Raw genomic sequence first — 26,267 nt, forward strand, 5'->3', positions numbered from 1 at the left:
TCAGGAATTAGTCTCTTGATTTCTGACATTCTTACTTTTCTGACTTCCATGTGTTGACGAGTACAAAGTATATTGGATTAAAGGGCAGTATTTTCTAAAGGTTACTTAGAAGTTCGGGATTCTCGTCTAATCTTAGCTTTGGGTACCGCAGTATACTCGCGTTCGCGTTACAATTAACCTTCGCCTTTATTTGATCCTCGTACAAATGCGAGACCGGGAGTGAGAAGTAAGGCAACCTTCGTGTATTCGTATGATTGGCAGGGCTCCTGATAGGGATTCTTGGTTCCTGTGTTCCTGTTAGTTCCTCCATCGTTCCTCCAAGTTGTTTTCGCTATACCAGTTTGAGAGAGAAGAGTGCTCATACCGCTTTGCGTGGCTGGGAAGTGGTCTAATAAGCCCGTCCAGGCCTTTAGATACGACAGTCGGCTTCTTTCTTCTAGTTTCTTTCTCATAAATAATCTGCCATTCCTGAACTCATAAGTTAGCAGTAAAAAAACTGACAATTGACAGCCTCTTGGGCTGTCAGACAAATATGGTAAACGGCCTGACGGTATGACCTTAATTCCTGTGCGCGACGATAAAGCAGTGGTTTGGGACTCAACGTGTTGGGACACTGTGGCCGGGTCCCATATACGAGCTAGCTCTATGAAAGCCAGAAGTGTTGCACAGCTGGCTGAGGACAGTAAACGCCGGAAGCACGATTTTGTCGAGGAAATGGGATACCTCTTCTATCCTTTGGTGGTTGAAACGTTTGGGACATTCGGTACGGCTTTCGCAGAACTGATCCGCTTCGCCGGCCGGAAGAATCGTGAAGTTACGGAGAACCTCGATCGACGGCCTTTTTAAGACAGCGTTTAAGTCTAGCAGTGGTTAGAGGAAATGCAGCAGCCGTTTTGGGCACTTTGAATAGACATCCTAAGGTTTCGCGTGATACTAACGATTTCGGGTGTTTTTTTAACGTTTAAAATTTGATCATTTTAATTAGTGTAAATCTGCGCAAGCGTACTGACACTGACAATTTAATTAGGTAGAAAAACCATTACAACTTGTCCTGGCAAACAGAAGTGTATTTTTTATTAACGGCTAACTAAAATGCCGTTAAATAAAATTGTGTAAAGTACTTAGTACGTAGTATACGAATTCGTCAACACAAAATTTCGTGCCAGATTTTTCTGTTTTTCTTGAACGAAATACTTACTTTAATGCGCTACAGGTGTTTTTACGTGGTGAACACCTTCGGCATTTAGTAGAAAAAGAAGTATTGAAAAGGTGTACGGAAAAGGATAAGCTGTGCGGTCCTCGCAATTTTCGAAAAAAATTCAGTTCTTACATTAATTGTTTTGCTTGCTTCAGTTGCACTGTTTTGATGCATGACCTGCTGCAACAATAACATATGGAAGTGTTCACTTGTCAAGCTAAAATAAGTGACCCGGTATATAGCACTAAATGCGTATACATCCAAGGAGCTATCGCGCACTTCCAAACACTTTTTTGGGTTGCTTTTTGACATTGTGTAGCCAAATGATTTTTGTATGAACAGGCGTAACATCCAGTTGCGGAGTTAAAAAGGTAACGAAATTCCAAAAAAGCTCAGCTGCGCTTAGGTGTACCGAAAGTCTCATTATGGACCAATCTCCTTCAAATTTCGCACATAAATACTCGTACGCGTAAATGCGCATAACCATGAAGATCATTCTGACACCGGTCCACACTCCCATGATTTTGTTTAAATTCCAAAGTTAATTCCAAGTAATCTGAAATTAATTTTAAAATTTAAAAAAAACGTGATAGAACAGTGGAGCGGTGCAAGAACGACCTTCATGGTACTGTGCCTTAAGTGCAAACTTTGGAGGAGATCGATCTATAATGGCACTTCTGGTACACCTGTGACCTGAATGCATTTAAATTTTTTGGAATTTTTATTACCTTCTTAACTAGGCCACCGGATACTGCGTGCGATAACGGATTCATGCCTCCTGTGCATGCAGATCAGTTGGCTCTGCTGCAGAACAAACCAAAAAAGCGTTTGAAAGTGCGCGAAAGCGAAAGTTTCCGCGTATATACACGAACTTGGTGCTCTGAGCTGGCACTTCCGGTAAGTGATTGCCCTTTCAGAAATAAGTAGTTTTTGAGGGTTGTGAGGAATTAAGTACTTCAACGTAAACCGACCGCTAGCAAGCTTTACGCGAATTATTCTGCTGAGTCGTGCTGTTTTTCGAACACGTTCAGTACAATGTCGGAGTTCTTTTCAGGGGTAAAGCAAGGAACACCCACTCTGCCCGAAATAATGCGACATCTAATGTTCCTTGTTAATTAAATACAAAAGTTGGTTCAAAAAGGCGCAATTTATTGGACCAGACCGATGATTTTTCAGCCACGTACACGATCGGCATAGGCGTACACAAAAGACTTTTTAATCTGCTTTTTCTTGCGCTTTTAGGGTCTGTGCTTTGTGGCGGTTTGTCCAGCCTTCAACAAACCGGCATCTTCTCATACAGTAGATGCACGCAAAGCCCAGGCCGCAGCGGGAGTAACTACGCAGTATGCACCTGGGCACCGGGTGTGGAAATACCAATTCGTCTTGCTTTTAGAAGAATCCATCACGATTCACACACGAACCATCACCTATATCTGTCAGCCCACTGATCCCGACACCCCCCAGTTCTTACAAATCATTGCTCACTTGCTTAGTATTAAAGCAGCCAAATTACACAGCATCATCGTTAAAGGCGGCGACGTTGCGATAGACATTTGGCACGCTCACCGCTTTCGTTCGCGGTTTATGATTCACTGGGCCTGCACCGGCTATCTGGAGGGGTTTCGCCCACTTTGCCATCGATTGATTGCCATCAGCTGCACACTTGACGGCGTGCTACGGAGCGCCAACTTCGTGCGTCCGCCATTCCACGATTACCTATGTTTGTCCTAAAACGGGCATCCTATGGCACGATGCTATTACGGAGCGGGAACTCTCCATGGATGTTGTGGTATCCCGGCTAGTTATTGACGGCAGTGATTCAGACAATCAAACAATCCGCAATATACTGCTAGCAAGCGCGAATAGTTACCCTCCTGTCGATCAAGCCGTATATAACCGCCTTACGGCCGTTCATCAACGAATGCTAGCCACTCTGACGTATCCCGACGACTGGAAATATATTCGGATACTCCTGCAAATGTAAGATACCCAGTGGTGTTTGATGTATTTTCTAACTAATGACCGTGTGTAGATATAACGGATTCTGGCCTGACGGATCCACGCAAAACTGGGCCGATGTGGATTTACAGAATTTAGATATTTCGCGCCTTAACGGTATGATGCTGCGGGTTATGGATGCGATTTTTAGACTATGACTAAAACTTTCCGCGCCGGGCTTGTCGAGCGCCGAAAATAGAATACTGGAACCGGCAGAGCGAGCTTTTGCGTTTGCAAATAATGCCCATTTTGTTGTATATCTAGCGCTCACTGCTAACAGAGTCACGCGCAATCTGCTCGCGATAGCAGATTAGAATAATTAGGCTTTAGCTGACACTTTTGCGATACGAAGTTTTGAACCGTTTCGGCATCATACATAATTATTTTAGTACCGTATAATTATCTGGGCAGTGACTCAGTGGTATGATTATTATGCTAAGCCGTGCATCATTTGAAGGTGCAAACTGAAACACATTTTTACCAAATTGGAACACTTTTTTCCTTTTCTGTTGGGCCTGCAGTCCCTCTACTTCTATGCCATAATATGAGTTAGACTTTCTTATTTCACGCAGATTTACAATAGCGTGGCGGAATAACACTGCAACAGGCAGATTGTATGCGGAAGCTCTCAAGCGCGAGCGCCAGCTTTATTTTAACGCGCAGTGGCGGTAACCGTCTCGGGCAGAGCAAGACATTCAACAGAATTAGACTACGAGAATTCTGAAGAGGTAGACAGCATGAGCAAGCACATCTCTAGGGAAGGCGCTAATCCTAATAGACGCAATACTATTGTCGAGCGGCAATGTTTGAACGCGGCGACGCCATAAAGCGGAGAACAGATGCCGCTTCCGCCTGGCACCATTAACAGGTACGCCGCAGCAACACTGTGTTATGCGCCTGTGAGGCATGCTCGCTTCTTTTGCCCTGCTAAAAGTGACGCGAGTCGGCGGTATATCCAGGTTGATAACTTGATACAGGGTGCAGACATGACTTTGCCTATGCTTTCTGCATTCCAGATTATTACTCTGTATGTACACGGTACTGTCGTAGTTGAACAGACAAGATACTCATACAATCATAAGAGAGTAGAAGAAGGCAGGGAGTTCAGCTAGACTAAGATTACACAGACATGCCTGGCCTAAACGTGAGAGTAGCAGTCAGACAGGCTGGCACACAACTGATATATTGATTAATTTTGTTCTGACACGGCGAATGGCTGACTAGCATGCTCCGCGGATCCATATAAATGCATAACGGTTTGCTCGCGCGACGCGCTGCTCCTGCAGTTTGACGACGATTTCAATGGTTTTACTGCTGGTGGTTTGCTGATTGTGGTACGGCTGGAGATACATTTGAGCTTTATATTGTTGCGTTTATTGGCACAATACCATTGAGTTTTATTTATGAAAAATGACCGAGCGCAAACCGCCAAGCTGTACAAAAAGACGAGAATGGGGTTATATGAACTATGTACTAGTTAAAAAGGAAAACGATTGGTATCTGGGAAGGATTAAAGACCTCAGAGACGACGAATTCTTCGTCGATCTCGTATCCCGGTCGGTAATCGCGTGCTGGATCCATTCGCGTCACATTTGGCTCTATGATCCTCTCCAATATTCCTCTCACAAGAACGGGGTTTCCGTTCAAGTTGCCGTTCGACAGGGCGACGATGGCCCGTACGCTTTTCGACCCGGCACACTGTTCAAACCGTCTTCTTCTTCCTTTAATTATGTTATTATGGGCAATCATAACCAATCCGGATTGCAGAGATACGACATCCTTCCCTGGTCCCGGATGATTATTAACCGCCTGCCTTCACCGGACGCGGCGCCGATCTACAGCATGTCGTCACCGGTGTGGGTCAAACGCGTCGTACCCTTTGACCGAGCCTACCTAATCCAGACTGAACTACACCGTCTTGAACCGTGCTTCGCGTATGGGGTGCCGCGTGATAGGGATTCTGAGAGCGCTCGCTATACAAGTAGCTTCATAGCCCGATATAAGGAAAAAGGAAGGTACGTACGCGTCGACAACGATACAGTGACGTTTATTTTCTTGGGGCAGCACAGAGTTGAGCCACGAGACGCGGTACTATGGCAAGAGCGAGCCTTGCTCGCCGGTTGTAAACGACATTGCGTGGAGTGGGGAGGCACTGCTCCATCGCCGACACCCGACGCCCGCGTCTACTTCGAAGCTGTAGATTTGGATACTGGTAAGCGCGGAATTCACGTAAAAGATTTAATGAAGTTAACGGTTCGGTAGGTGGGAAAGTTGAGCAGCTATTATTAATTATTGTTTTAGCGTAGAAATTTTAATGACAATAATTTTAATTGTCGCATCGCGATGCAGATGCCGTTATTTTCGGTTGCCTTTCCCACTAGTTTATTGTATTTGCGGAAGTCCTCTGTTTTTTTTAAATACCGTAGGGCACATAGGCAGCCTCCCGCTTCCGATTCTGGAAGACATCCTTGGGCGCCTGGATCTGCCTTCTCGATTTTCTGTCAAAAGGTTGGTGAACACTGACTGGCCCCTATTATGCCGTAATGAATACTGGTGAACGCGGAATTCAAAAATATTTTAGAAATTTGTGATACAGTAGACCCAATCAATCCTACCCGGAAGCTAAACTTCTCGAGAGAGATATACTAGCAACTGTCAAATTTACCACGTATTGGGATTCAGATGCGAATTGTATCTAGGTCAAAACGCTCGAGCGCGCTCCAACTCACGCACTGATTTGTGAGTCAGACAGATTCACTGATAACGCTGCGCGCACTGGTCAGATGGAGAATCAGTTGCTGAATTATAAAACCGAGCTGTTGAGCTCGGTTTTATAATTCGTGGCCACATTCACGACCGCACATCAACTCGTTAAAGTTATCCTGAGCTGCTTATAAATGTTCGTGATGATTCCGTGCTGCATTAAACTGTATGAAATTACGCTATAGTCCGTAATTAAGTGTTGAGATAATATGGTTTAATTAACTTAATTAACTAATTACTAATTAAGCAAACTTTAATGAACAGTTATAACTAGAATCATTTACGCCTAATTAGAACATTTAGCACCTAATAATTGATTTTGCACTTAAGTAGTAGTAATTTTGCACCTGAATTTTTAGCACCTAATTAGCAATTTTGAAGAAAAACTAAATTATTGCATGTCATTGCTTAAATTATTTTTCTTATTAAGTTTGAACTTGTTGTGTTGCGTTGACCATGGCAATAAACGGCAATAAAGGCTGATTTATTGCAGAATTCACGGTGCTCTCAGATATGGTATTTTTTTCTACTCGTTGTTGGGCCAGTCGCTATGGCAGCCTACGAGTATGGCAGCCAGCGATAGTCCCGCTTCCGGTGTGCTGACTCACACCGAGTCGCACTCGCTGTCGAGCGCTAGATCGGCCTCGACTCAGGCAGCTTTCCGCCCAGCCTTACGTCTCGGCCAATCATCGGCCTCGATGTAGGCGGAGCCACGCCCCACTTCCACATCTCGGCCTATCAGCGTTCGTTCGCTCGTGTTGGATCTGCCCAGTATGCCGCATAGGCTTTTTCCATGCTTTGGCTCGATATGCCGTTCATTCTATTTCACTAGCATTATCATTCACTGTTTTTTGCACGATACTGCTCGCACCTCGAGCCTTTGTATGTTGGTTCTTCACTTTATTGCTATCCACAATAAAGCCTTTTCTCACGATCGTGAGCCTTTGTTCGCCAGCTGTCACATGATAGCATATCGTTGAGTTTTCCTTCAACGGATCCTTTGAGACCACGGTGTAGACTTACATCCGTAAACGGCCGACGAGAAGACAGGGGAGAACCAAAGGTTCCTATCCCCATCTGATCGCCGCCAGCCAGAACGGTCTGGTCTCGTTTGTCTCTCTTGCGGGCAGAAAGCCTTGGCAGAAAGCCTTGGCAGACCCTCTTCTTGCGCGTGGACGGAACGTTCCTCGCGAAAACGACCCTCGGACGGACTTGGCCCGGGTCGATTAGCGGCTACCGCGGATCCCCGGACAGAACGGACGGCACGGACCCAGCGGACCCTCTCAGCCTCATCAATCGGGGTCGCCTTTGCCTTAAGTGGCACCCGCAACTTTAACAGCGCGGGATTCACCGGACGAACGAGCGGAACGACTCGGATTAACCCGGTAAAAAGGGTCGATTGACCCTCGGTAAACCCTGTAGAGCCTCGGTAGACCCGATATAGCCGGGCTATTTTGATTTTCCACCGCCGAAAACTAGTTTCGGTCGGCTAAAAACCTTTTTCACCCGGAAAAACGGGCTTAAAAACATCTTTCACGGGTAAAAATAGGGTTAGCCAACCTTACTAGGTCGGACCCTCGGAGCCTCGGTGTAGACCCTCTGAGCCTCGGTTAACAACCTTTCTAAATTTACGAAAATTAAGGAGCTAATTTCCCCCGGCTAAATTAATTTTTGGTCGGCGAAAAATAACTTTTCATAATTTTTCCGGAATTTTCGCCGATTTTCCCACGGCAAATAAAATTAATTCAAATTAAAAATTAATTGTGACGTCACGACGGCCGATTTTACATTATAAAATCTGACCAATCAGGATAGCGGGGAGATTCCCTATGCTATAGGCCCGTAATGAGTCATAGTTTTTTCGGAATTTTGCGCGCGGCACGCAGAATCGTGACGTAGGCAGCAATTTGCAAGACCACTTAGTGGTGTGTGACGTCATAGCATTCAGTGCTGTAGTATAGGACGTACGTAAGCTGTACCCTGTATTGACAACAGTACTGAGTTGCAAGTAGTACAAGCACATCCACACCATCACCCCTCACCCCACCGGACCTCTGCCCCCCACCGGACCTTAGCCCCACCGGGCCCTCGGACCTTCAACAGGCAAAAAGCCTCATCAGCCTCGGACAAGTCCCCAATAGGGATAGTCTGACTTTTTGGCCGAAGGGACAACCCGGAGGCTACTTCACAGCTCCAATAGAGCTACCACCGAAGATGTCCGACCGATCGAACCCATACGAACGGAAGTTCGATCAAGGCTACGCCCGAAGGGATAACGCAGGCGGATACACCTTCCGTCATACCGGCCCGGGCAACGAGCCTCATTCGTCGGACTCCAACCGATCGAGCAAGTCCGGCAAATCGAACCAGTCGACCAAATCGGCCAAGGAGAAGCGAGATGCGCGGATCCTAGCGAACGACTTCACCTAATCGCCGGAGGATAGCTTCGAGGACGCACACGACCGGACGTTCCTCGAGCTACCACAGGCTGAGCCGGAGATTTTGCACGGCCCAATAGGTCGAAATGCGAACTCCGAGCCTGCGGCTGGACTTGTGCACCCAATAGGTGCCTCGCCAGTCTTCTTCCCGGCCATCACCCCGGACAATGGAGCCTCGAGCCCGGCGCTAAGCAGCTCCGAGGTGTCACCGGACATGGGTGACCCTGTGCAGCCCCAACAGGGCGGCATGGCGGGATCAAAACCGAGGCAATGCCAGATGAGCCCGAGCCAATTGAAGGGTACGGTATCATCGACCCGGGGGTGACCCACAAGGCGGGTTCACCAACTAAGTCCCCACCGAGCCTGGCTCAAAGCCCCAAACCAACGGGCAACAACCCAAAATCTTCGGACAACAGTCGGAAATCGACGTCGCCGGACCCGAAACGACCCTACGGGACTCCGAAGGCGACCACACCGGACCCTAGGACCCTCACCGGGACTCCAACTCGGACTTCGAACTTATCGAAGCCGACCTCGGGAACTTCCAAATCACCAACGGGAAGGTTGCAGTCGGCTAGAGCCTCGGACCCCGAGGCTCGGACCCCCAACACCGGGGCTCGGACTCCGACCCAAAAGGTCGGAACATCCAAAACCCGGCCGGCAACCCCCACTTCTTCGGCGAAAAAAGCCGTTTCTCCGGTAAAATTCCGGATTTCATCGGTCGGAACGGACATAGCCTCCTCGGACGAGGTTGAGGGTTCGGTTACCGAGGTTAACTTAACCTCGGTTGGCGGACCGTCATCCCCGAAAACCATGACCCCCGGCAGTGAACCCATGCTGACCCGAGCCAGCCGGATTGAAGCCTCACAGGCTACTCGCAAGTCGAAATCGGCTTCACCGAAGGTTGCAAAGCCAACCACGGACCTTCCGGCTACACCACCGATGTTCGAACCCTCGAACTCCGGGGCCAGCAAAACCCCATCACCGACCGATGATATATTCGACGGAACCGTGTTACCCAATAAGGTAACCGAGCGTCCGGATAGCAGGAAGGGCTTCAGGTTTCCGTCACCGAAGCAGTACCCAGGCTCACACATCGGAGCCTCGGACTATACGCCTCGGCGGTACCTGACCAAGACCCCTCCGGAGAAGATCGATAACCCACAGGTCCTCCGTCAACGGATTTATGAGCTGCAAAACCAGCTCTTGGCCGGGCAAAACATCGTCGAATCGACGGAGAATGTTTTGTCCCAGACGGTAACTTCGCACAAGCAGGAGCGCAAGAGGCTCACTGATGAACTTGAACATGCGAACACCGTCATTGATGACCTTACCCAGGAGATTGAACGGTTAGAGGCCCAGTTGCAAGTAACTGAGGAGCCCTGCCGTTACGATCAGACCGAAGTCACCAGACTCCAGGACATGCTGGAGCAGTCTCGGGCCGAAGTGGTCACCCTGCGCCAAGACTTGGAGCAGCGGTTAGAGACCCTCGGCTACTCCGAGGCTGGCTCGGCCGAGCTTCACAAGATGTTCGGCCGGGTGGATGAATATCGGGAAGAGAAGCATCACCTCAAACAGGGCATCATCGGCCTGGAGGGAGAGATCGACGAACTAAACTCGGAACTCGACTTCCTCCGGACAGCCTATGAGAACCTCCGGTTGAACCAGAACGACCCGGAGGGTGTAGCCGTAGACCTTCGGCTATGCCAGGCCCAACTCGGCCAGCAGATCCTCGCCCTCACCACCCATCTTCAGAATGAAACAGCCCGGTTTGAACAGGCTCGCGTTGAGAATCTCGCAGTCATCGAGGCTCAACGAGCCCGGATCACACAGCTAGAGTCTGAGAAGACCCGACTGGAAATAGACCAGGATCGTCTCCTAAAGTACCAACAGGAGCTTTATAACTTCGGTACGGATGTATCCAACAAGTACACCGACCTGTGCGGGAAGTACAACCAGCTGGCCCAGGAACGAGAAGACCTGGGCATCGAGGTCGCGTGCCTGAAGGAGGAAAAGACCCACCTGGAGGACTCCATGACCGAGCAACCTCCATCCTACCGGACTACCCAAGAGCAGGATAAATGTCAACAGATCGATGACTACCTGCGTCGAGACAACCCCCTGCTGAACCCAATAGGTCAAATGGGGGCTCTCGAGGGACAAATCTACCAGGTCGGAATGCTACGGACTGAACCATCGGTTGGACCCATACCGAGGCCACCGGTAGTACCGTCAGCCCCGGAGCCGGAGCGAAACACTTCGACGGCTACCCCTAACGCACCGACCCATTCCACTACCACAACAACTACGGCTTACGGAGGGACATCCACAACGACGATGTTCTCAACCGGAACTAGGCCCGTAGCATCGACTTCAACCGGACAAGACCAGCCCCGAGGCTCGAACCCCCGAGCCCCGGCAACCGGACCTGGCATGGGACTTCGACCGCCGGCGAACGCTTCGGTGGGAAGCTCTCAACCCAATTCGGGGAATTCCAACCGGGACCGACAACGTTCAGGCTCCCAGAACACGTACCCGCCGAGGATCGAAGTACAACCCGTATCGGCAGGGCAGCGCAATTGGGCTGACCCGGTACGCCCCGGCTATCCAGATAACGCACCACAGCAGCCTCGGCTAGATAACCGTGACCCAATAGGTCTGGTTGGCCCCGGCGCTGTTGGCAATGTCCCCTATCAGCCCCAGCAAGGCAACATGGGCCCAATAGGCCCGGTGCCCCAGGCTGACCAGTATGTGGTTATACCACCAGGGATGTGGCTCGACCAGAACCGAGTCCTCCAGAGGATGCCTGGGTATGTGGCACCGAACCAACCGCCGAACCAGGGGTACGGAGCACAGAACCCTCCGCCCGGACCGGGACAGCCGCAACAGCCGGCACCCCCTGGCAACCCTTATCCTCAACCACAGCCGTACCCACCTCAACCCGCCCCGGCTGCGCAGAACCAGCAAGCGGCCTATCCAATAGGTTGGAACCCTCCGGTAGCCCAACAGGCAATGCCGGTGGCCCAACCTCGTCAAACCCCACCACCCGATGAGCAGGATATTGCTCAAGCCCGACAAGAAGGCTACGAAGAAGGCCGGCGCCGTTATGAGGAACGGAATAACCGGATCCTGGCTCGGAAAAACCGGGCGGAGTTGCCGAAGTTTAACGGCGACGGAGCCAAGGTGGAAGGCTGGATCACAAAGATCCGGCGAATCTATCGCTCGGAGGCTGACGACGTCGCAATGACGAACGTCGCCTTCATGACGGAGCTGGAGGGCGCCCTTACTGGACAAGCCCTGGAGTGGTACCAGAACCAGTCAGCTCTGGAACCTGAGGAAAATGGATGGACCGTCGATTATTGGCTGCAGCAATTTGCGGCCCGGTTCATGGACCCTGACAAACAAGTCACGGCCGTGGCGGACATCACCACTAGGAAGTACATGCTGGGGCAAGAGACCCCCGAGCAGTACTATGACGCCATCATAAACCTCAAACAACGAGGCAACCTCACCGATGAATTAGCGGTCTTCTACCTGCGGACGAACGTCACGGAGCCAATCCTTCGGGCAGCTTTAGACGTCCGAATGCCGAAGACGACGCGTGAGTTCCGGGACTACGTACGGGACTTCACCCGGGGAAAGCCGATGTATCAGGTAGTTAAAGGTGGTAATACCACCAACTACATCACTGTCAGGACGGCGACTCCCGTCTCCGCGACTCAGCCGGCTCCCGGATACATCCAACCCAATTCGCCAGGTTACCAGAATGTGCAACCGGGGCTTCATCGACAGAGCCCTCCGGCGACACCACCCCCTCAAGCCCGTGGTCAGATTGAACAGACTTGGGCGGCAATGGCGGCGTTGAACCTGAATGGGGCCCCAACAGGGACCATGGTCACGCCGCCTGCCTATGGAAATAGCGGCCAACCGAGCCAGCCTCGGAGCCCCGGCTACGGCCAACCTCAGAGCCAGGGTTACTCCGGCTATGGCCAGCCCCAACAGGGCTATGGCCAGAACTCCGGCTACGGCCAACCTCAGAACCAGGGGTACGGCTACGGAGGCGGATATGCACGCGGTGGAGCCTCACAATATGGTGGCTCCGGCGGAAGATGCGGCGGCAAGAATCGCGGCGGAAACTTCGGCAACCGCGCGGGTGGAGGCGGCCAGGCCCAGAATGTGCAACGGCAGCCCCGGACACCACAGCAGGAGGCTCGCCTACAGGCAGCCTATGTCGATCGGATGGAAGCCAAGTTCTTCCAGTTGACCCAGAACGGAACGTTTACCTGCGGTCACTGCCTATGGGACAACCACAACCAAGCGAGTTGTGGCTATGCCAACCTCCGGCCGGAAGACAATCCGAACCGGAGATGGTACCTGGATTGGAGGTACCGGTACGATAATGGATGGCCATTAGGTTCGGCGAATCAGAACTTCCCGAACATCGTACCACCCCCGCGCCCCCGTCAGCAGAATGCCGGCGGATTCGGCGGCCAAGGCAGCCCTAACCGGCAGCCTGGCCAGGGAAATGGAGGGAACCCCCAGAATGGCGGTCGACCCCCATTGGCAACCCCGCCACCAGCCCAACGGCCCCAACTGCCGCCGTCCCCGGCCCCCAATAGGGGCCCGGGCGGATTCCAACCGGCAGTTGGTGGGCCCGTCCCGGGTACATCCCAGGGAAACGCTTGAGGTCGATGAGCTCCGGTGACTCGTTCGACCTCTGTCATCCGACGGAACCACCGGATAAGGATAACCCCACTAACCGGAATAACCCTTTGGACACAACTCGGAACCTCAACGAGGATTTAGCCTCCGCAACGGTCAGCGAGGCCGCTAGAATCTTAGCGGCGGGGACGGTAGCCCAATTCGGCGCCGAACATCCCCGGTTCGGATACTCGGAGAATCAACCCGAACCTCGCCACGCCGATAATGCGGCTCCCGGACCAGAACAGGTACCCGGGAGGATCGGCCAAGGAACTTGGATCCGATCGGCAGCCGGGACACAGAATGTGCCCGGACCCCCAGGTCCAGAAGGTGAAGCCGGGGATGTCGGCCGGAGAAACCGGATCCGACCAGCCGGGACGAGAAATGTCACCAGGCTGCCCGGACGGCTCAGTGCCCAATTAGGCATTACGAGCCACGGGCCAAGCGGAGAATCGGGACGCCGACCCGCAACCTTACAGGACGCCAGAATGACGCCTGAACCGTCCTTGGTAGGCCAACCAGGTAGACGGCCGGAGGCTCCGACCGACGAAGTAACGGAGTACTTCGAAGACTGGGAATCAGTACCTTTGGAGGCACAGGTGCCCGCCTACTGTCTGCAGCAGGAAGCGGACCTCTTCCAGCGACAACCGGCACGAACTGTAACCGGATCGCGTACGTTCTTCAACATGCAATATAACCTCTCAACCCTGCGAGAGGGTCAACCATCTATGGAGGAACGGATAGCAAGCCGGATACACCCGGTGGAAACCGCCGAATCGTTGACGGACGGAGTAGCTAACCGTTCGGAGGCGAATCACTTGGTTAAGGAAGTTCCATCCGGGCTACCAGGCTTACCATCCCCGACAGAACGGCTAAGTCCACACCGACCCTCGGAGGGCTACCCACAAGACGGAGTAGACCCACCAAGGCTGGACAGAATTGCATCACCGCCGCGTGTAGACACCAATAGTGTCCCCGGCGGATCAACAACACCTTTAATCCCGGTCGAAGTGACCATTAGGGAAGTAACGATTGAACCGTTACAGACCACCGGGCGACCAAAGGTAGTCCGGGCATGGACACACGAAGTTCAGATTGGACCAGCCACAACCATGGCTATGTTGGACACCGGAGCCGAAACATCCCTAATAGAGGAGCGTTTCTGCCGGGCCAACAACCTTAAATTGGAATCCCTGGGCTATTTCACCAAAATACTCGGTGTCGGCGGACAAGTCGCCTTCATGGTAACCCATTGTTGTACCGTACCGGTAACCTTGCAAGGATTCACCAGCCCCCATACCTTCCACGTCCAACCCAATAATTCGGACGTTCCTGTACTTCTTGGATGCGACTATCTGCACTCCAAGTTTGTCTTCACCCGGGCGCCAACGACCCCCAATGAGGGTCAGCGGAACCCATCTTCGGGTGTAGTGCAGCCCATCCCGATGCCAGAGGCATCGGGCACGGCAACGAATGAGGCTCGGATAAATCGGCTTGATCACCCGATGAACCCCGGACCCCCGATCTGCCCGCAATGCTCGGACACCGAACGAAGCCTCGTAACGGAGCTGCAAATCCATAACGCCATCGAACAATACTTGGCGAAAGTACGGACGACCCGACTGGAACCAGTCCGAGGGATACTAAAGTCTATCCCGATACCAGAGGCATCGGCCTCTGGTATACTCAATCAAAGGTACCGAACTTGGTTTACCGGCATTCGACACCTCCTTGAAACCCGAACGATCGGCATAAAAACCGCACTCGAACGAGTTGGTGCAAGGACGGACGACCAGATCCGAGCTGCAAGGGAGGAATGCCAAGAAGTAATCGACCTAACTGAAGCCCTAGAAGAAGAAATTATCGAGTGGGAAGAAGAGCGGATCGTACTCCATGCACAATTCGTGGAACATCAGCTCCCCATACCGGCGATACTGGAAATCCAGTCCCACGAATTGGGCCGACGACTCATTTGGCACTTCCGAGATCCTTATCACTTCGGTACCTTGGATACTGCCTCCTTTTGGAGTCGATACGGCGAAGACACCCGTATAACTAGGGTCGTGCCGGACTCCGAACCCCCGATTGAGCCTTGCAACTGGCACCAGGCTAAGAAAGTAAGGTACTCACAGTTTGTACTCACCGAGGCACAAGCAGCCATGGTGATCACTGCAGCTAGAGCGGCCCAGGGTTTGCCTGAATACCTTGGCAACATCGAACCCGAAGCCCGGGGAGATGCTCCGATGGCTTTTCAGACGGCTTTGCGACTGATTTTCGCGGCCCGACTTGGCCACCATCACAGCCATTACACCCTGTACTGCGCGTATCGGAACAACAACATTCCGCCCCGACTTCGGACGGCGGTGGCCCGGTTAAGTACGCCAATGAGAGACACAGTGGTGGGATTATGGTTGCGTGACTTCCTGCTAACAGCGGAGCGATGGCATAAGGAGTACCAGTACCATCCGGACGACGAAAAGGATGTCGACGAGCCTTCGACCCTCTCGGAATGGTGCCGGACCCATCGCCACTTGCCACCCGGGTTTACATCACCACCGATGCCCGAGGGTAAGTCATCTTACAGGTATAACATGTGGCCTGGTTCATCATCCTCGGGCAGGAACCGCCGAAGACGCGAAGCCCGCCGAACTAAAGCCGAAAAGCCCGGACAGGAAGCCTCGGAATCGCAGTCAACCTGTACCCAGGAGGCTACATCTTCAAACCACCCAGGACGACGGGATAAGGATGATGACTCGGAAGGCTCCCACTTCGGTGGCGGAGCCCCGGTCAACGTGGACTTGGAATAAAAGAGACCGGTAGCTGGACCCCAATAGGGTTAGGCTAACCGCAAAACCGGTCACACGGACATGACGACGCCTCCAATAGAGAAGTATACCCCAGATGGAACCCAACCGAGGAGCCGCAGATCGCTGGCCAACCACCTCGCAGTTCGAACCACGACAAGCTAAAAACGCAGACCGCGCCTATTAACCATGATCGGCTACCTAACCGGACCCTCAATAAGGGATACGGAGGTAAAGCCCGCAGACCGCGCCCGATAACCACACCCGTTACCAGGCCGCACCCTCAATAAGGGAAACGGTCCAAGAGCAGTGCAGATCGTATTAACCATGATCAGCTACCCAAACCGGACCCTCAATAAGGGACACGGCGGTAGACTTGACCCTGCGTCCAAACGGCCTGGAATATAACTTTTGCCCGAGCCAACTTCCACTGTACCGCTGCAGATCGCAGTTGTAACCACGTTCTGCTACCATCGAAACTTATAGAATCAGTTACAAGTATGGCTGTCCGTGGCGATCTCAGCGAGGAAGGCAACCTGCAGACCGCACCTAACCACGACGCTATTACGACCAAGTAACCTGTCTTTCGATCCAAACAGATTGCTCGATACCTCACCGGACCCTAAAGGCTCCGGGGTACGAGGCCCAATAGGCCTCCACCTGTGGACGAAAATTCTAAGCTCCGTCCCTCCGACGCGGGAAGCAACGGTACCTACATCGCGGGAACGGAAATACCTCGGATCGAAAGACAGAGTCCAAAGACGTGGACCTGACCGGACTCCATCCCATGAAAGGCTCAACAGCTTTTTACCTTGTGAACCCAAAAGGTTCCGAGGCGAGTGCCCAGCAAGGCCTGGCCAGGACCACCAAAATATGGATCTCACCTTACCCTCCTGAAGCGGACGGTTTGAAGCGAAGGCGAATATGGCACAAGAACCATTCGATAACTTCCCCGTGAACCCAATAGGTTCCAGGGAAGGTGCCTAATAGGCCGCCAGAAAGTTAGCGGAGCCTGATCCTCCGCGGACGACTAAGGCGGAAACTTAGACCTCGTCGTCAGTAGAGGATAACCGAACCGGCAACCCTCGGACTACCGTAGTTTTGGAAGAGAAGCCCCTAAACCACGTTAGTCCGGACCTTCGTACGAAAGGCGGTTTGTCGGCGCAATGCAGCATCATCAGCCGCATTGCACCGATAACCCACTCCGGCGGAAGAGCCCGGAATCGAACCTTGGATGGATCCCTCGGATAGACCCGATAAGTACGAGTTCAACCTGGACCGTACCGGACGTCTCCCCTGGTCTCCCCTGGATGAACCGGACAGAATGTTCTGGTCTCCGGCGACAATGACAGGAGGCGAACCGAGCCAAGCAGCGAGGGGATTCAACCGAACTAAAGGGTTAGCCGACCCCCGACGGTTAGCTGGCTCCAGCTGGATCAGCGACTCCGCCGACCTGCTATCCACGGAGCTAAAAAGGGAACATCATAGGCCGTGGCAGAAGCCCGACCCACCATTGACTTAGGGAGTAGACCCCAATAGGGATACCCCGACGTCCAACCCTCCAACCCTCCAACCCTCCAACCCTCCGACCCTCGGACTAGAAGGGTCGAACCTGAAGGAAACCCCAGTTCACCGGGATAAATCGCACGAATAGCGGCTGGCTAGCGGTGAACTGTGACTACACAATTCATCTCTCGTCAGCCCCTCCGGCAGAAGGATCCTGGAGGCTGAGCCCCGGATAAAGTGGAACGTCACATCGGGACGAATCGTACGAATAGCGACTGGACAAGCACAACTGCGCAACACACAGTTGTCCTTGCTCAGGTCCCTCCGACAGGGGAATCCCGGCTGACCTGTTCCGTAACTCGGACTATAGAGCCCAATAGGCTCTTACCCTCGGATCCTACCAGCCCGGACCCTGTTGGCATAGGAAGCAACAAGCCCTATACCGATGAAGCCCAGGTGACAGCCTGATCATCGGACCCTTCGCACGTAAGGAGGTTGACCAGGAGTTCCCAGCATGATCTGCCGGGTATTCCTGCTCGCACCCAACCGGCAGAAGGACTCTCGGAGGATGCAAGCCACCGCAGATCGCGTGTAACCACGATCTCTACCTCACCAAGGATGCCCTTTGAGGCCCAATAGGCCTCCATTCCACACCGGAACGGATGAAGTTCCTCGGGATCAGCCGAGGAACGGACCATCATGGATTCCGTCTTTAAAACTTAGAGTGTCTACCTCGTGGCTTAGACCCAACTAGGTCTTATACAGCCGCCGAGGAACCTCTGTCTGCATAATTCTTGCTAGTCACCCGGTGGACATCTCTAGCATCAAGCGGACTCCCACCAGAGCATGTTGGGCCAGTCTCGTTACCGAGGTTTGGACCCTGTCCAGAGGCCAACTGACCCCGGACACCGAGGCTAACTGACCCTCGGATACCTGCTCGGACCCTGTCCAGAGGCACTGACCCTCTCCAAGTTACCCAATAGGCGACGGGAGACGTTAAAAAGGGTTTTGCCCGGGCAGAATGCCTTGGGACCAGCCTTAGCGGATGCTGACTACCTTACCACCGAGGCTACCCCGGACACGGAGGCTGCCCCGGGTAGCAACTTCATCTTACCGGTGAGACCCTCGGTAGAGTTGCCCAATAGGCGACCTGCACCGTTAATAAGGGTTTTACCGGGAGGAAGCGACCATCAGACTGTCAACTATCAATCAACCGAGGCCAACCGACCCTTGGACCCTCGGACTTTAACCTTCAAAGTCCGGAACCCACCCTTCACGTGTTACCCAATAGGTAACCAGAGAGGGACTTGGGATTTTTGACCGGACAGAACACCTAGCACATCGCGTAACCACGATCTGCCGGCACAGCCGAGGGTACATCGGGACTTTACCTCGAGTACCGAGGCTGCATCTATCGACCCTTCGAACCTGGCGAATATCCTCTCCGAGTTACCCAATAGGTGACAGGAGACGAACATGGGATTTTCAGCCGGGCGGACCATCACTGTACCCATTTGCCAGAGCAGCCGAGGGTATAACCCGGACTCTAACTCGAGTACCGAGGCTGCCAATGGATTTAGACTCAGTAACCGAGGCTGAGCTTGGACTCTGATTTTGCAACCGGAGCTGATCCTTGGTTACCGAGGCTACCATCGGACTTCAAAACTTTGAAGCTAACCGTATACAGGGTCGGACTCCCGCACAGAGGCCATAACATCGCTCGGACCAGAACGTGGCTTACACTGCACGGTGCGGTGTAAACCACGTCCATCAACCATTCAACCCCATGGAGACCAGGCATCAACCGGTCCTTGTTACCCAATAGGTGACAGGACATGACATTACGGTTTTTGCCTGGATGGAACCTCGGATCACCGGACATTTCGGACGATCCACCGATTAATAGACCCAATAGGTCTTATCCTGCACCCAGAGAGGGTACCTTACGGTATTCGCGGAAGCGACGGTGCCTCTCCATCAACCTTACCCGATGAACCTCGGTCGGCTACAAGTACGAACTTGTTTGACCCGGCTATGAAGGTTCCAATCAAGCTTTTACCGAAGGATCCTGGTCGGAAAGTGTGTTTCACGCCCGTTTCACACCCGACACCGGAGATCCATACTCTTTACCCGAAGTCAATAGGGTCGAACCTTCGACCCTCGGTGAATTGAACCGGTACCATTGGGTATCCCGAGAACCGATGCCTCGGACCTAGATGACCGGACTTCCAGTGGACTGGAGCCCCCGTGAAGCGGACGAGCTCTAGTCGGAATAAGCACCCGGCCCAAAGCCCCGGACCAAAGACTTTGAGTTTATTTTTTTTTCTAATCTCAAAATGATGTTCTCATTTTATTGATCTTTTTTAACCTGCTCACCAGGAATTGTGATGTTATTTTTACTAGAGAGAGAGACAGACGGAATAATACTTTATTTTTTTACTTTTCGCCGTTACGGACCCGACCAACAGATGCCTACACCGGTCCAACAATACCACCGACCGACCTTCGGATTTCGGCCGTGAGTTGTATCGCCACCACGGGTCCGGAGGAGAACGCGGCTCGAGACACCCCATCATCGGATACCTCCGAGGCGCAGCCACCGACCCCAATAGGGTCGTGTGCGGAGCGGGCACTGGAGCGGTATGAGGCCGGTCCTTCGCAGGGGCTCGGACTCCCGCCCAGAGGCATGTTGGGCCAGTCGCTATGGCAGCCTACGAGTATGGCAGCCAGCGACAGTCCCGCTTCCGGTGTGCTGACTCACACCGAGTCGCACTCGCTGTCGAGCGCTAGATCGGCCTCGACTCAGGCAGCTTTCCGCCCAGCCTTACGTCTCGGCCAATCATCGACCTCGATGTAGGCGGAGCCACGCCCCACTTCCACATCTCGGCCTATCAGCGTTCGTTCGCTCGTGTTGGATCTGCCCAGTATGCCGCATAGGCTTTTTCCATGCTTTGGCTCGATATGCCGTTCATTCTATTTCACTAGCATTATCATTCACTGTTTTTGCACGATACTGCTCGCACCTCGAGCCTTTGTATGTTGGTTCTTCACTTTATTGCTATCCACAATAAAGCCTTTTCTCACGATCGTGAGCCTTTGTTCGCCAGCTGTCACATCGTGTATCTGTTATCACTGGTGGGAACATATTTCAGTTTTTTTCTCTTAGTCATAGAAGAAAGATGAGTAACAGATACGTGCGCAGCAGTCGTGTCGCAGATACAAGCGGGCTGCTGATATCTGACAGTTGCTACTGAAATAAAATTAATGTGAAAGCAGTATGTGTCCCTGATGGATGACACATCCCTTATGGATGACACGCCCCAACACATCAGAATGCCTTGGACCAGTAATAAGCAGTGGACTACCGGAAAAAGCGCATGAATTGTGCTGCAGGGCCGCAGGCGCGTATATTAGTCCGCATATGCTTGATGGTGATTATAATTTAATTTACCAATCTTAACGGAATGATGTAATTTCGTTTACTCAATGTAGCTTAACTGGTTAATTAGCGTAATTAATTAATGTGGTCAGACTAAATTACGCAGTAACTCAACCTATACATCCTTGCTAATACAAAATACTAACAGTAATCACAAATAGTAATTACCTTAAAGGAAATGGCTATAGACACCCCCTTTCACCCACGTTGTCTATAGGCACCCCTTTCGCACCCACTTAGACTGTAGGCACCCCGTCGTCGTGTGCGAACTATCGTGGCATCCCCCTATTGTCTGTTGCTATTTTTTAAGGTCGGATTTTCGTGACCTTAGAGAATTTGCAAGAAGTCAGTGCACTACTGGCTCCGGATTTTTGCCTGTTGCAATGTATGTCTGTTGCTGCCGCAGAAACGGCTCTGTAATAATAATGTCTGACAGTTTTACAACAGCCTGAACGTCACATTCGCACCCAACGCTATTTTTTAAGGTCGGATTTTTGTGACCTTAGAGAATTTTCAGAAAGTCAGTGCACTAATGGCTCTGAATTTTTTCCTGTTGCAGTGTATGTCTGTTGCTGCAGCAGAAACGGCTCTGTAATAATAATGTCTGACAGTTTTATATACAGTCTGAACGTCACATTCGCACCCAACGCTCTTTTTAAGGTCGGATTTTGTGACCTTAGAGAATTTTCAAGAAGTCAGTGCACTACTGGCTCCGGAAATTTGCCTGTTGCAATGTATGTCTGTTGCTGCAGCAGAAACGGCTCTGTAATAATGGTGTCTGGCAGTTTTATACAACAGCCTGAACGCCGCACTTCCGAAGCACATTTGCACCCAACGTGCATGGGTGGCAGACGCCATCTAATAAAAAAGGGTGCCTGTAGTAAAACAGGGTCCAAAAGGGGGTGCCTATAGCAGACGGGGGTGAAAGGGGTGCTTATAGTCCACTACCCTACTAATCTAGTTACAAAATCGGCAATCAGCGAATTACTCATAGTCTGTTACTAATAGAAACTTTAACGCTTAAGTCTAATGGGGTTAAATCGATTTTAAGGCGGGCATGTGACCCCCGTCCCCGGAATTTTTTACAAAGTGGGCACTCGAAAAGTTAAGTAAGAAAAACTTTTCTTATGAGCCCTTCTTTCTGTGTTTTTAGAGTCTGCGCTTTGTGGCAGGATGTTCTTGAGAAGCCTTCAACAAACCGGCATCTTCTCATCGATGCACGCACACTGCAGGTCCAAGCGGTAGCAACCACGTTTCGTGCTCCTGGGTGCTGGAAATGGGAATACTTATTAGTCGTGCTCTTGGAAGAATCCATTACGATTCTAACTCGAACCATCACCTACATCTGTCAGTCCGGCGATAAGGACAGCCACCGCTTCTTAACACACATTGTGCACTTACTTAGCCTTAAGGCAACCAAATTAGACACAATCCTCATCAAAGACGGTGAACTTTCGATAGACATTTGGCAAGCCCACCGTATTCGTTCGCAGTTCATGATTCACTGGACCAGCAGCAGCTATCTGGACGAGTTTCGCCCACTTTGTCAACATCTGATCGTCGTTAACTGTACACTTTGCGGCGTGCTAGAGAGCCCTAACCGCTCAAGTCAATTATCATGTGACCCCGTTTATTCTAAAATGGGCGTCGTGAGGCACGACCCGCTTATGAATGCCGAACTCTCCCTGAAAGCCGTGGTATCCTGGCTAGTTATTGGCTGCAGTGATTCCAAGTCTCAGATGCTTCGCACTATATTGTTAGCCAGCGAGAAGAGTTTCCCTCCTGTCGAGCAAATCGTTTCTGCTCGATGTGCGGCCGTTCATAAGCGGATGCTGACGACCTTGACGTATCCCGACGATTGGAAGGGGATTCGGACTCTCCTGCAGATGTAATAACTAATAAGATACCGAGTGCGTTTGATTCAGTTGCTAATTTACCCGGTCTACTGTAGATACAACGGATTCTGGCCGGATGGATCTACGCGAAACTGGGACGATGTGGATTTACGGGATTTGGATATCTCGTGCCTAACCAACATGACCCTGCGCGTACTGGATGCCGTTTTCCGACTGTGAAACACAACGCTCGCGCCGGCGTGCAGAATGTACGAATGAGCATTAGTATACAACTGTTAAAAGGAACTCGCTGACACACTTGCTGTGTTGCACACTGTTATATGATGATAAGCTAGAGGCTTTTTTCTCTAGAGGAACTTGCCACGCTACTCTAGTGTTTTAACGACTCAGTATTTCTGTTCAATGGAAAGTGTCATGCGTTCGTTAGAGTGCGCTCATACTTGAGATCAACAATCAATTTCATTTTTGTTGTATTCAGTTCTTCGGAAAAAGCAGGCTTGAATTGCACAGTGCTACTCTGATGGTGTACCTTACGGGATAAAGGTAAGCAAAATCAAGAGATTTGTTATCAAAGAAATCTTTCATTGAAAAGGCAAACTGGAAAGTTCGATTGCCTAATCGGACGTTGAAACAAATTACTGTTGCACTGCTCCGGTACTGTTGCATTAAAAATCAAATGGGAATATGGGACAGCCATATAAGCAAACGAATTGTTGAAAAGTGGGCACCTCAAAAATTAAGGTAGTGTAAGTAAAGTATTCCTTACAAATGTTAATCAACAATGTAAAAAATTGAGGAAATATTTTCTGATTGAATTTCTAACGCTTTTCCCAGTGGAACCGACTGTTAGCTTCGCGTTCCGCGCAAAAGTAGCTCTGCACTGCAATTCAATAAAAGAATTTAACATTCATGCGTGAAATATACGCAGTATATGCGCTCACATGCTACTGCACTGTTAGTAAACCATGCTCCAAGAAAAAAAACTTCATAAAAATCTAAAAAAACTTCATAAAAAAACTTCATAAAAATCTATTATTTTTTAAAGAGTTTCTAACTATCCCCGGTCAGCTTCGTGTTCAGTTTCCACGGTATACTGTACGTACATTATGTTGTTGAGTAGTTACGTTCTCTCATTTAATACGAAATAAACCATTCTTCGCAACCGAAATTCGTAATAATTTATTATTTTTATAGAATTTCTGGCCATTTCCGCAGTGAAAATTTGCGTCGGCTTCGCGCGAAAAGCACTTTCCTCTTGAACTCTGTACGGGACACAGCGGTGCTTACTTGCCTTTTTACTTTACGCTTAAAAATACTTCCAGTTATTGCTGCCTTTTATAATATTTAGCTGTTCCATGGGACGTGCCGAAAAGCTGTTTCACATCGCTTTGCCAGCATAAGATCCCGCATTTTTTTGTAACCGTCCTTGTAATTAACCGCAGCGTAATGTTCGCCAGTTTATGGATGAACGCTGTACTGCCTTGGCTGCTCTATCTCGTGGTATCTTGCTTTTTCAAACGATACGGCCAAGTTAGGAGAGGCGGACACCTGAGCAGTCGAATCGTCAGTGTCGCTTCTATCATCATCGGATGCATACGCCTGTGGAAGCCTTTTTTTAAAAAATGTTTCACAGGGCGTTGAGGAGAACAGTTTTAGCGATTTATTCTGGAGCTCTTCTGCTCGCAGTGCTTATGCAGTATACTATGGTCCGCAACCGTAGTCAACCTGGGAAAAGCGCTGGTCACCAAAATATTCAACAAACAAAGGTCCGCTCGGTTCTGCTGCGGGCCTTTTCAGCATCTTTTCGTACTTTATAAAATGTCGACCGATTAAACAGACTTTTAATTTTTTTACACGACCTTCACAGTTAAATAGTAGAAGCGTAGATCGCTGCATTTCCGCTTAACTGTTTCGTATTTCATTCGTAGACACTTACAGAAGTCCAATACGGCTCCGGTAAAAAGTGTACAGATAGACACAGTATTTTTGGGTCTTCTACGGAATGCAAACGCTCGACGCATTCCGACGCCCGACGTGCGCCAAGAACATCGTGTCAACACCGCATGCCAGCTCCAACGTCACATCGTTGAACAACAAAATAACCTGATAAAATTTACCTACTTACTTATTGGCGTTTCTAGAACCGCGCAATTTTTTTATTTTTATGATCGCGGCCAGCCTATTTTTCTGGACCACAACTCTGGCTAACGCGGTGTTAATAAGCGGATGTACTGTAGATTCACGCGCTTACTAGAGTACTGGTAGTATTTTGTTCGCTACCAATGTGAACGTGTCGCCAGTCGTGATTTTAAATAATTATCGATTGAATAACTAACATTATCAGGTTGTAGGCGACGATCGGTATTTGGGAAAGGGGTTGCTGCGTTACAAAGGTCGCTCAGTTTAAATAAATTTTCGTTTAAAAAAATGTAGAAAATATTGTCCTTGAAATCGGCACTTCACAGTGGCTTCGCTAGCTAGTACGTCACCGTTACATTGAAAAACTTCTTAATTCAGAGTGATTCTGGCAGTTTTTCTTCCTGTTCACTGAACGTTAGGGATGAATGTACTGATACTGCGTCGAGTATCGTATAACTGTGTACAGAAAGTTATTGCAGTGTCCAGTCCCCTTTCCATCATGGTGTAAAGCACTGATAGGAACTTTAGCAGCAGGCGGTAATGGGAAAGGGTGCCGGAAATTACGCAGATTCAACAGTTCAGTATAATTTTTGAATACTATACTCGTACGCTTGCAAATTTTAAATAATAATTATTATACACGGCCACCTATTGCAAACGCGTCCTAAACACTGACAAGTTTATTGGCACCTTTTCAAAGGTGTCTGCGTGAACGCAAGTCTGCTTTACAAGTTAGATAGGAATCAGACCTGGGCACTTATGGCAAATCAACCACCGTTAGCGTTTCGCTTTACAGGGAGCATGGCGCGTTACGCTACGAGTTACGCTATATCTGCAAGTAAACGCGATTTTCGCATTATTCTGCGCGCTACCTTACAAATTTGAAATACATGGATTTCTCATTTTGAGTAGCGTTACGCTGCAGTTACGCTACGCTTCGCTCAGTTACGCTTTTCAGGCAACGCGCTACGGTTCAAGGTTACGTTATAGCGCAATTACGCGGAGATAGCGCGCGTTTCGTTAAAATTAATCGTTATAAATGAGTGCCCAAGTCTACTAGGAATCTATCTAGAGCGCGCCGCATTCTTGCTTACTGCTAAGAAATCGGTCGTTTTGGATGGTGTCTCAACAGAAGGCAGTTACCGGTAGATAGAAATCAGTGCGTATCCGGCCTAATATTTGTACCGTATCACACGGCACACAAACATGGCCTGCCTATGCGTGAGAGTGGCAGTCAGAAGCTGCCACACAGGCACGTTCACCTACGAGTCACACACAGGCACGTTCATGTCGTACTTCCTTATAATCGATTTTTGCTCTGGCAAAGCGAATGCGGAATACCATAATAAGCGGAGGTACTAGTGTTTATATCGCTAGCATGCCTGTCAGGGGTAGCATGCTTTGTTAGCCCATATAAATGCATAA

The 26,267-nt window shown here is 50.5% G+C and overlaps 1 protein-coding gene across 2 annotated transcripts; it reads left to right on the top strand.

The window, feature by feature from the left end:
• The first annotated feature begins 4,542 nt into the window (after nt 1-4,542).
• On the top strand, nt 4,543-23,145 carry LOC129597866 (uncharacterized). 2 transcript variants are annotated; one of them, XM_055495564.1, is made up of 5 exons: nt 4,543-5,177; nt 5,261-5,408; nt 5,623-5,704; nt 22,001-22,735; nt 22,799-23,145. In XM_055495564.1, exons 1-5 carry the CDS (start codon nt 5,133-5,135, stop codon nt 22,920-22,922), a joined length of 1,134 nt encoding a protein of 377 aa, XP_055351539.1. In that variant the 5' UTR covers nt 4,543-5,132; the 3' UTR covers nt 22,923-23,145. The 2 variants fall into 2 exon arrangements, with proteins under 2 accessions (XP_055351539.1, XP_055351538.1); XM_055495563.1 differs by having other exon boundaries at nt 4,543-5,408.
• Nucleotides 23,146-26,267: the final 3,122 nt, after the last annotated feature.

Source organism: Paramacrobiotus metropolitanus, unplaced genomic scaffold (assembly GCF_019649055.1).
Source record: "Paramacrobiotus metropolitanus isolate TYO unplaced genomic scaffold, Prichtersi_v1.0 Parri_scaffold0000110, whole genome shotgun sequence".
Lineage (NCBI taxonomy): Eukaryota > Metazoa > Tardigrada > Eutardigrada > Parachela > Macrobiotidae > Paramacrobiotus > Paramacrobiotus metropolitanus.

What these genes read in the sequence shown, in the direction of transcription:
- LOC129597866 (XM_055495563.1), top strand. Translation starts at nt 4,607, where the DNA reads ATGACCGAGCGCAAACCGCCAAGCTGTACAAAAAGACGAGAATGGGGT. An exon ending in AGCTGTAGATTTGGATACTG is followed by an intron (nt 5,409 to 5,622) that starts GTAAGCGCGGAA and finishes TAAATACCGTAG; the next exon opens with GGCACATAGGCAGCCTCCCG. An exon ending in TCTCGATTTTCTGTCAAAAG is followed by an intron (nt 5,705 to 22,000) that starts GTTGGTGAACAC and finishes CTGTGTTTTTAG; the next exon opens with AGTCTGCGCTTTGTGGCAGG.